This window comes from Mobula hypostoma, chromosome 4, assembly GCF_963921235.1.
Source record: "Mobula hypostoma chromosome 4, sMobHyp1.1, whole genome shotgun sequence".
In the NCBI taxonomy this organism is placed as follows: domain Eukaryota; kingdom Metazoa; phylum Chordata; class Chondrichthyes; order Myliobatiformes; family Myliobatidae; genus Mobula; species Mobula hypostoma.
Window position 1 is genome coordinate 168,015,132 of NC_086100.1, and position 11,487 is coordinate 168,026,618.

Below are 11,487 nucleotides of genomic sequence, written 5' to 3' on the forward strand. Positions count from 1 at the left end.
GAGTCTGTGCGTGCGTGTCCGCATGTGCGTGCGTCCATGATGATGTCTTTTTCGTGGCTTTTACAAGGCGCGGAGCGAGAGAGAGAGAGAGACTGTGTGGCGCGCCGCTCCTCACCCACAGACATTTTCGCAGTATTTTTCCTTTTATTTTACGAGGTCGAGTTGCGATCTCAGCACTCAACCCGGCACAGATGGAAAACGTACTCGGGAGCGGACCCGACTGGTTTCGAACCTGGGAACCTCCGCTCCCGGGTCTGGCACTGATGTCATTGCGCCACCAGCCGGCCCTGGGCTGCTCATTTGTACTTGTGAAGGAAGATCAGATTCAGATTAGTGCATTCTCATGTACACCAGGGTGAAATGAAATACTTTGCTCATGTAATTCTTACAGAGTAAAAGGATACATGGTAATAATAAATGCGACAATAAATATGAAACAACACCAAGAACCGTAGTTAAAAAAATCCTTAAGTGACAATAATGGGAGAGGGTGCAAAAACGTAACAGCGCCACTGGGAAGGGTGTGATTGGTTGAGAAATCCAGTAGCAGTGGGGAAGAAGCTGTTCTTGAGACTGGTCATCTAGAATTTCAAGCTCCTGTGTCTTCTTCCAGAAGGTTGAAGAGAGAAAAGGGAATGGGCAGGGTGGCAGGCTCCCTTCCTGAAGTAACACACTGTGAAGCTGGAATGGATGGAAGAAAGTTCAAAGTAAATTTAGTATCACCATATACAACCCTGAGATTCGTTCCCATGTGGGCATAATCATAATAGAATCAGAGAAAGATCACACCAGCCACTGTGCAAATACAAAAAGAAAGAAATAAAAAAAATAAGGAATAAATATTGAGAACATGAGATGAAGAGTCCTCCCACCATTCAGCACATCCACATGGAGCAGTGAGTGCCACAGGAAAGCAGCCTCTATCACCAGGGACCTTCAGACTCAGGTCATCCTCTCTTCTTGCTGCTGCCATCAGGAAGGTGGTACAGGAGCCTCAGGACTCACACCATCAGGTTCAGGAGCAGTTACTACCCCTCAACCATCAGGGAGGGTATTGGTGTTTTCATACCAGGCTGTGATGCAGCCAGTCAGTTTGCTATCCACCACACATCTATAGAAGTTTGTCAAAGTTTTAGATGTCATGCTGAATATTCGCAAACTTCTAAGGAAGTAGAGGAGCTGCCGTGCTTTCTTCGTAATTGCACTTATGTGCTGGGTCCTCTGAAAGGATAACACCGAGGAATTTAAAGTTCTGATTTCCTGATTAGGACTGGCTCATGGACCTCAGGTTTCCTCCTCCTGAAGTTAATAATCAACTCCTTGGTGTTGCTGACATTGAGTAAGAAGCTGTTGTGGCATCACTCAGCCAGAGTTTCGATCTTTCTCTTATTTGCTGATTTGTCACAATCTTTGACTCATCCTATGGGCTGTGATGGATTGGATAGTTCTACATTGTTTATGCCTGTGCCAGCTCTTTGAGAGAGACTTCAACTGCTCCCCTACACTCTCCCCACAGTCATTCTCACCTATCCTTCAGGTGTTGTGTTTTGTAACTCCAGAACATCAAACTAAATACAAGAAAAAGATGGGAGCCTGGGAGAAGATGTCCTAGTTTTGTTTTGACTTTAATGAGGCACGTTTGTATGACATAGTGGCTTGGTGATGTATGCCATTCACGTACTGTTAGGTATATCCTGTAATTAATTACTTAAACAAAGAATTCTTAATTAGATAATATACTTACAATATTACTCAAATATTGCTGAAATATTAAATGCACAGGACTATTCTCTGCTTAGTTATAAACTCCAACTCAATATATAATGTGTCTCAACTCAAATTGCTCTCCAGTATCTATATATTGTCCCATTCAGGCCTAAAGATTTAATCGCTATGGAGGATTTTTTACTCTTGTGGGATGATGTCTTTCCTGACGAGCGGGAGTCACTCTGCTTGGCAGGTGAGACTTGTGGCTGTGAAACAATCTCAAGTTCTCGGACCTCCTCCGTGGTGGTTGTAGGATTTGACTCTGGGACTGCAGGAAGCGGTTCTGACAGCTCTAAATACCTTTTATCTGGATGTGTTATCATCCCAAATGGTGCATGACAAGCTTCACAGGACAATGTGGATCATTCTGTGTGGGTACAGGGTCTGATGTCACCATTCCGTTTGTCACCTCACACTGTTTCGTCCATTGCTGTTTCTTCCATCTGTAGTATTGAGTTCAAGGGGGGGGGTGCACAGTAGTCATTTTGGGAGGAATCTGTTGCAGAAATTGACAAATTTAAAAAGGACTGCAACTGTGTCGCATCCTTCGGCCTTGGGGCATCCACCACTGTTTGAATTTTCTTAGAAAATTTCTTGTACTAATTCCTGCACGTCAATGGTGTGACCACAATAAATGATGCTTGGTATAAAGAATTCACACTTGTTGTGTTGTGCTCTGAGCCCATTATCTTCTAATTTTTTTTAATGCTGTCTTGAGATTTTGGAGCTGTTCCTTGCATTCTTATAGGTAACAATGATGCCATCCAGGTAACACTGAGTGTCGGGCAGCCTTGGAGCCCTTGTTCCATAGCTTTCTGCTGAACTGCAGGTGTAGATGCCACTCCAAAAATAACCCTATTATAGTGATAAAGCCCTTTGTGAGTGTTGATAGTGAGAAAAATCTTTGGACTATTCTTCCATCTCCATCTGCATGTAGGCCGTAGCGAAGTCCACTTTCCCCCCGAACGGTTTGGTAAGATAATTCTCTATCCTGGGCAAAGGGCATTGGTCTACTTTCAATACTGGGTTGAAGATGACCTTAAAATCACCACAGATCCTGACGGACCCATCCTTCTTGGCTACTGGGACCACTGGTATTGCCCAAGGGCTCCACTCAACCTTGGAAAGAATTCCTTCAGCCTCCGTGCAATCTAGCTCACTGGCTACTTTATCACAGATAGTATAAGCAACCGGACAGGTTTTATAAAACTTGTGTGCGGCATTTTCACTTAACAGTATTTTACCCTTGATATGGCTGAGTTTTCCAATGCCATCCTTGAACACTGCTGTGGCATCATCCAATACCATTCTTAATTTGCTTTAATTGTCCTGGGACATGATGAGGCCAAACTCAGGTTGGAGGAGCAACACCTCATATACCATCTGGGTAGTCTCCAGCCCCTTGGTATGAACATAGAATTCTCCAACTTCTGGTAATTCCCTCCACCTCCCGTCCCCTATCCCAATTTCACTCTGCCCCCTCCCCCAGCTGCCTACCACCTCCCTCATGGTTCTGCCTCCTTCTACTACCCATTGTGCTTTCCCCTTTTCCTTCTTCCCCTTTCCTGCCTATCCCCTCCCTGCTTCCCCTCCCCCACCCCTTGATCTTTCCCCCTTACTGGTTTCTCATCTGGAACCTACCAGCCTTCTCCTTCCCACCCTCTCCCCACCTTCTTTATAGGGCCTCTGCCCCTTCCCCCACAGTCCTGACGAAGGGTCTCGGCTGGAAATGTTTCCACAGATGCTGCCTCCAGTGTGTTGTGTGTGTTGCTTTGACCTCAGCATCTGCAGAGTATTTTGGGTTTACTTCAAGGCAGTGTGTGCGTCCATCATACTAAGTGTATCAGAATAAGAGATTAGATTCCCAGATATCCAGACTCGGTATCACTCTCTCAACAGCAGGATCTTTATCTTGCGTTGATTTATTTTTTGGCTCAGACTGTCATTTGCTTTCATGAAACTTTTTCAGGTTTATAAAAGGCATAGATTTCATCAACAGCACATGATAGAGGGAGGGAAGGCAGTTCTTGCACACACTTTACATCACCCCTGTAGATTCTTGCCCTCTGTTTGAACTTTGAGAACTGACCTGACTACTTTCAATGGGGTGTGTTTACTGAACTTTGAGGAATGTTTGATAGAACGTTTCATTAAAAGATGATCTTGTTCTATCCCTCTCTCTGAGAACAGTCAATAGAATGCATTTCATTCTTGCCCCATTTTAAACTTCCTTATTTTCTCCTGCCACTTGGCCCATCGAGACTATCCTGGCTCCCAGAGCCAATTCATCATTCCCAGTTCCCTGTAATTCATGGCACCCCTCTTGATCAATGATCCCAGTTCAGACAGCACTGGAACAGCATCCTGACTGATCGTCCTAGATCTGAGGTGCTTAGAATATAAAAGCATGGATGTAATGTTGAGACTTTATAAAGCAATGGTAAGGCCTCACTTGGAGTATTGTGAGCAGTTTTGTGCCCCTTAGCTAAGAAACAACGTGCTGACATTGGAGAGGTTCTCAAACACGATTCCAGGATTGAATGGCTTGTCATATGAGGAGCGTTTCATGGCTCTGGGCCTCTACTCACTAGAATTCAGAAGAATGAGGGGTGACTTCATTGAAACCTTTCGAAGGGTGAAAGGTCTTGATAGCGTGGATGTGGAGAGGATGTTTCCTATGGTGGGAGAGTCTAAGACCAGAGGGGACAGCCTTAGAATAGATGAGCATCCTTTTAGAACAGAAATGAGGAGGGATTTCTTTAGCCAGAGAGTGGTGAATCTGTGGAATTCGTTGCCACGGGTGGCTGTGGGAGACAAGTCTTTATGTATATTTAAGGCAGAGGTTGATAGATTCTTGATTGGGCAGGGCATGAAGGTATACAGGGAGAAGGCAGGAGATTGGGGCTGAGAAGGAAGATGGATCAGCTCTGATGAGATGGCAAGCAGACAATGGGCCAAATGGCCTCATTCTGTTCCTATATCTTACGGTCTTAAAGGATTGTAATAAAGTTCCTCATATGATTAAAAGCCAATACAGTATATTTATGTAGAGGCTGTACCCAGGTTATTAACACCTGACTTTTGGTAATCCCTACATATTGTGGTACTAGAAAGTTTGTGAACCCTGTAGAATTTTCTCTGTTTCTGCATAAATATGACCTAACGTGATCAGATCTTCATGAGAGTCCTAAAACCGGATACAGAGAACCCAATTAAAAAAATAACAGAAAGACATTATTCTTGCTCATTTATTTATTGAAAAAAAGGATTCAGTATTACATATCTTTGTTGGAAAAAGTATGTGAAGCTCTGGGGTAATGCTTTCTACAAAAGCTATATGGAGTCAGGTGCTCCAAACAATGAGATGAGGTTAGAGGTACCCTGTCCGATAAAAAAGACACACAAAGTCAGATTCCTGACTCTGCCTGCTCTTCTCAAGAAAGATCTGTTTATGTGCATCATGTCTCATTCAAAACAACTTTCAGAGGACCTTAGAAGAAGAATTGTGGAGATGCATGAAGCTGGAAAAAGCCACAGAAGCATTTCTAAAGACCTGAGTGTTCATCAGTCCACAGTAAGAGAAAGTGTCTACAAATGGAGGAAACTCAGTACTGTTGCTACTGTCCCTAGGAGTGGGCATCCTGCAAAGATCACACCAAGAGCACAACGTAAAATGCTGAAGGAGATGAGAAAGAACCCAAGGATAACAGCAATAGATCTCCAGAAATCTCTAGAACTTGCTAAGGTTTCTGTTCATGTATCCACACGAATGGTTTTCATGGAAAGGCACCACATAGGTAACCACTGCTCTCCAAAAAAAAAAATTGCTGCATGTTTTAAGTTTGCAAAAGACCACCTAGATGTTCTACAATGCTTCTAGGATAATGTTCTATGGACAGATGAGACTAAAGTTGAACTTTTTTGCAGAAATACACATTGCTGTTTGGAGGAAGAAGGGCACTGCACACTAACACCAAAACCTCATCCCAGTTGTGAAGCATGGTGGAAGGAGCATCATGGTTTGGGGCTGCTTTGCTGCCCCAGGGCCTGGACAGCTTGCAATCGTTGAGGGAACAATGAATTCAAAATTGCATCAAGATATTTTATTGGAGAATGTCAGAGTAACAGCCTGTCACTTGAAGCTTAATATAAGTTGGGTAATGCAACAAGACAAGGATGCGAAAGTCAAGAGTAAATCAACAACAGAATGGTTTAAAAAGAAGACAATTTGTGTTTTGGAAAGGCCGAGTCAAAGTCCTGACCTTAATCCTGTAGAAATGTTGTGGAAGGACCTAAAGCAAGCAGTTCATACAAGGAAGCCCACCAACATCCAGAGTTGAAGCAGTTTTGTAAAGAGGAATGGGCTAAAATTCCTGCAAGCCGATGTGCAGGATTGATCAACAGTTACTGGAAATGTTTGGTTGAAGTTATTGCTGTACAAGGGGATCACACCAGTTACTGAAAGCAAAGGTTCACATACTTTTTCCAACAAATACATGTAATATTGGATCATTCTTCTCCATAAATAAATGAACAAGTATAATGTTATTTTTTTAATTGGGTTCTCTTTATCTAGTTTTAGGACTTGCATGAAGATCTAATCATATTTTAGTAATATTTATGCAGAAATAGAGAAAATTCTACAAGTTCACAAACTTTCTGCTCCACTATACAAACAAGCTTTGCAAAATACTAAATTCATTGCTGCATGCACTCAAGACATCCCACCTCTTCTGGAAGTTCCGGGAGTCTCCCGCATATTGATAGTGGCTCCCTGGCGCCCGCAGATTATATACAATATCCTGGAAATCGTTTTTTTTGAGAGGAAGAGGGAGGGAGAGAGAGAGAGAGAGACAGACGTAGCGAGAGAGTGACAGAGAGAGCGACAGAGAGAGCATCCTGATTGTCTCTCTTTGTGCTAAGTAGACCTATCAGTTTTCTCTGTGGACGCGCTTTACAGTCGACCTCTCTCTCTCTTTCATTGTCCATCTGTTCAGTTTAGTGTCCTTCAGGGCCATGGCAGAGTGTTCCAAAAAAAGAAAATATAAAACATACTTCACCCCTAAAGTGTACCCCTGCCTCGTAGGGGTCAAAAATAATGATACCAAATGCTAATTGTGATGTAGAAAGGGCATTCAGCATGGTGCATCACATTAAGACAGAATTCAGAAGTCAGCTGTCTCACAAAACACTTGTGAATCTGATGTCTTGCAAAATTAACAAATTCATTGACACAGACTGCTAGGAGATTGAGACTTCTGACAAAATGCTCAAATCTGCCAAGCAAGCCACAGCACAGTACAAGGAAAGTTTGCAAAAGAAATAGAAAAGCTATTTGCATTAGCATTTAGCTATTAGCATTGAGACTGCCAACAAAATACTCAACAATGGATATAGATATATGTGTGTGTGTGTGTATATAAATATAATCAAATAAATTGTTGTGTTCTTTGATAATCAATTGTCCTGTACACATTTGGAGGTCGACCGGGCAGGAAGGATATGGGGTTGCGGGGGGCAGAGGTGGTGGTGCTACCTCCCTGAAATGAGTTTTTGCAGGGTGGGATGTCTGTGTACTGTACGTACGTTCGTTCCTACTAACAAAAGCACTGGTTTCCTCTTTCACCCTGTTTTTTTAAATTGATCTTTATTGTGAGCATAATGTGTTTTTAATTCCATCCATTACACAACTGTGGAGGTATGGCAAATATATCGAGTTATTTTTGTGTGTTTTCCAATTTATGGACAAAATTGAGTTACGGACGTCTGTAAAAATGATGCAAAAGGCAAGATCCTTGGGGAACTCAGCAGGTAAGACGGTGGGAACTTAGGGTGACACAGTAGCATAGCGATTCGTGTAATGCAGTGACCTGGCTGTAAGGAGTTTGTACATTCTCCCTGTTGCCGTATGGGATTCTTTTGGGTGCTTTGTTTTCCTTGCACACTCCTAAGACATGCAGGTTAGTGGGTTAATTGGCTACATGGGTGTAGTTGGGTGGCCCAGCCCATTGGGCCAGAAAGGCCTGTTACTATGCTGTATCTCTAAACAAATGGAAATGAACAGTAGAAATGAGGAGTCACCATTGTGTGTTGAGGCCCTTCATATGGAGGCTGAGGTGCCTGTAGTGCTCTGTGTTCCTGGTTATCTGTTTCTAGCAGCTGTCTCCAACCTCCATCCTCCCATTTCCCTACCCGCTCCACCCTGATGAAGGTTCTCTGTCTGAAACATCGACTGTTTATTCCTCTCCATAGATGCTGCCGGACCTGCTGAGTACCTCCAGCATTTAGTGAGTGTCACTGCATCTGCCTTTCATTGTTCTTTTAGAACATAGAACATAGAATAGTACAGCACAGTACAGGCCCTTCGGCCCACAATGTTGTGCCGACCCTCAAACCCTGCCTCCCATATAACCCCCCACCTTAAATCCCTCCATATACCTGTCTAGTAGTCTCTTAAACTTCACAAGTGTATCTGCCTCCACCACTGACTCAGGCAGTGCATTCCACGCACCAACCACTCTCCGAGTAAAAAACCTTCCTCTAATATCCCCTTTGAACTTCCCACCCCTTACCTTAAAGCCATGTCCTCTTGTATTGAGCAGTGGTGCCCTGGGGAAGAGGCGCTGGCTATCCACTCTATCTATTCCTCTTATTATCTTGTACACCTCTATCATGTCTCCTCTCATCCTCCTTCTCTCCAAAGAGTAAAGCCCTAGCTCCCTTAATCTCTGATCGTAATGCATACTCTCTAAACCAGGCAGCATCCTGGTAAATCTCCTCTGTACCCTTTCCAATGCTTCCGCTTTGTCTGCCTGCATCTATTGTCCACCTGCCCCTATCTCTTAACTCCAATCCCATCCCACCCCTCCCCTGCCTTGTGCAGCCTACCCGTCACCTCTCACCTCTCCTCGGTTCACCAATTACCTCGGGCCTCTGTTGCACCCTTCCCTCTCACCTCTTCATACTCCCCTCCTCTCCTCTCCACTTTTGGTCCTGGTGCAAGGTTTTGGCCCAAAGTGTTGACAATTCTTCCCCCTCCCCCTCCCTCCCCCCCGCCAAACAGATACTGCTCAACCCATTGAGTTCCTCCAGCAGCTTCTTCTCTCCAGATTCCAGCCCTGCAGTTTCTTTTGCCCATAAGGAGAATCTGTTTGACCTGTGGTGTCTTTCCAATCAATTGCTGCTCTTTGAAACAGTAAAGGTGTTGTGTCCTCCTTGCAGAGATCAAGAAGAAGGCCAGTTACGTCACCCCTGTGCCTGGTGGAGTGGGCCCGATGACCGTTGCAATGCTCATGAAGAACACTCTAATTGTGGCCAAGAAGTCAGTAAACTACTGAGGATGAACCCGTCATCAGCTGATGCAGTCCCTCTCCCTCTGTGGAGCACAGTTTAATTTATTATATAAGAGATATTTTTGTTAACTGCATTTATTTATATTTGCTGCAAGCTATCACGTGTAAAGTTTACTTCATATTGTCTTCTGGAGGTGTGGACGCCTAGCGACAGCCACCACCCCTGCTGCGGGTCATTGCATCCTTCTACATGTTGGGCTCAGTCATTCATGCGAGCATTGTCTTTCACAAGGTGGCCACCTCCTCAACCCTGCACGCGAGGGCTCCAGTTTCCTTCAGCATGGGTTGGTAGGTTAATTGGGTGTGGTAACTTGCCCCTAGTGTGTGAGTGAGGGGTGGAATCTGGGGTTGTTGGTGGGAGTATGGAAGAGTAAAATAGGCTGGGTGTGAATGGGTAGTTGATGGTCAGCACAGGCGATGGGCTGAAGGGCCTGTTTCTTTGCTGTGTGACACAGTGACTGGTTGTTTAGTTGAAGTTGCTGTGACATTAATTAGCGTTTATAAAGCTCCTTTACCCTGGTAAAACATCACGGCAATATTATTTTGCAATGTTTGGCAGGGGCTACAGAAAGAGATATTTGGACAAATAAACAAAATCCTGTTTGAGGAGACAAGGACACTGCTGGAGGGAATGCTAAGCTGTGGGCTTTGCAGTGGCTGCCACTGTTTAAATTCAGGGGTCACTGAGAAGGTAAATCTGGGGAAGAGTGTGTTTGTAAACAAACTCATCTATGAGGGTTTGTGGTTTCCCTAAAGCTTGTGGTAATCCGATTGAGTGATTGGTAGTTTAGATAGAATATTGAAGGAGTTAAGATAGTTACAGAGTATCAGAAGCTCCTGTGTTTATGCAATTGTCTGACATTGAATCCCACAATAGGACAGTGATGTTACTTGGAGAGACTGGAGAAGATGGGTTGTTCTCCTCAGAGCAGAGGAGGTCAAGAGATGTGATGTTGATGGTCAACTGTGAAACGGTTTGCTGTTAATAAATGAGGAGAAGCTGTTGAGAGAGATGGAGGGAGAGGGAGAAACACAGAAGCTAAGGAGTGATTGATGAGAGGGAGGACCAGAAGGGAGAGGCAAATGTCTTTATCCTGAGAGGGTGGAAACGGGTTCAATTTCGTAGATATTTGAAGAGCAGAGCAGTGGTGCAGCAGGTAGTGTTGCTCTGTCACCACTCCAATGATCCGGGTTCAGTCCTGCCCTCTGATTCTATCTCTGTGGAGTTTGCACGTTCTCCCTGTGACATGAGCTTCCCCGGGTGCTCTGCGTTTCCTCCCAAGTCCCAAAGACGAGCAGATCGGTTGATGTACCTGCTGTAAGTTACTTCCTAGTGCAGGTAGGTGATAGGGAATTGATGGGGTTATGAGAGAGAATTAATTACAGGGAAAACAATAGGAGGGAAATTGGAATTTTCTAGGAGCTAGTATAGGCTTAACTGGCCTTTACTGTTGTGAGAACAGAAATATTTGAAAGGTGTTAAGGATATGTTAGGGAGAGAGACTACACGGATTGCTTGAAGAGCTGGCATTGATCTGATAGGCATCCTGTGAGGATGGACTGAACAAAAACTCAATCCACCACCAATTTCTAATGAAGACAGGAACAGATTGACCTTTATTTCCGTTTAGGTTTTAGGGAACCATTCGAGTAGTCTGCTGACTGACTTCTCACCTTTTTCTCCTTTACATAAGAAGTCATTTTCATTTTTGTCTGTGCCCTACCATGCACTCGATCCATTGCCCCAGCCATTTGTAGAGCTCGATGTCCTCTCCTCTCCCCACCTCTGTGATCTCCTCCAGCTCTAGAACCCTTTGAACTCTCAGTACCCTATTTTCCTCGTCTTGGTGCATTGCAGATGTTAAGTGTCCTCAGAGAGTTATATGTTGAAACAGGGTTGTTCATTAATTGGTAAATACCAGCACCAATAATGGTACTTGCCCAGGCTGTTCTGACAAAACCTCCCAGACTTCTGGGGCAGGGCAGGGGCAGTAGGTGAAGGGGAACACCACGACCAACAGATGTATACCATCCTGCACTGGAAATATTCTGCCAGTCTTTCATCACCAATGGGTCTCATTCCCATAGGAGCTGATCACCAAATGTTGGCCTTCAGTCATGAGGAAGATGGGTATTGGGCAATGGACAATTGCATCAGTTTTGTCAAATCATTGATCTTTATCTGATAATCGTTGATTAAAGTCATCTATGCAATATTAAACCCAGAACATGGTGTCCATTTAAAGTAACATACAGTTGTTGCACACTCAGTTTGCAATGATGCTCTCTTGTATTCGGTGTTTCTACTTACACTTGCAGCATTAACAACAGTTCGTATATCTACATCGACCTGCCTCTATTCTGTAAT

At 44.1% G+C, this 11,487-nt stretch overlaps 1 protein-coding gene across 2 annotated transcripts in view; it reads left to right on the forward strand.

The window, feature by feature from the left end:
* Nucleotides 1–11,254, forward strand: part of LOC134345758 (bifunctional methylenetetrahydrofolate dehydrogenase/cyclohydrolase 2, mitochondrial-like) — a 67,453-nt gene extending 56,199 nt beyond the window's left edge. For both annotated transcript variants that reach the window (XM_063046933.1, XM_063046932.1), the window contains exon 8: nt 8,989–11,254. In XM_063046933.1, coding sequence (XP_062903003.1) covers nt 8,989–9,104 — 116 coding nt within the window. In that variant the 3' untranslated portion in view covers nt 9,105–11,254. The remainder of the gene's footprint in view (nt 1–8,988) is intronic.
* Nucleotides 11,255–11,487: the final 233 nt, after the last annotated feature.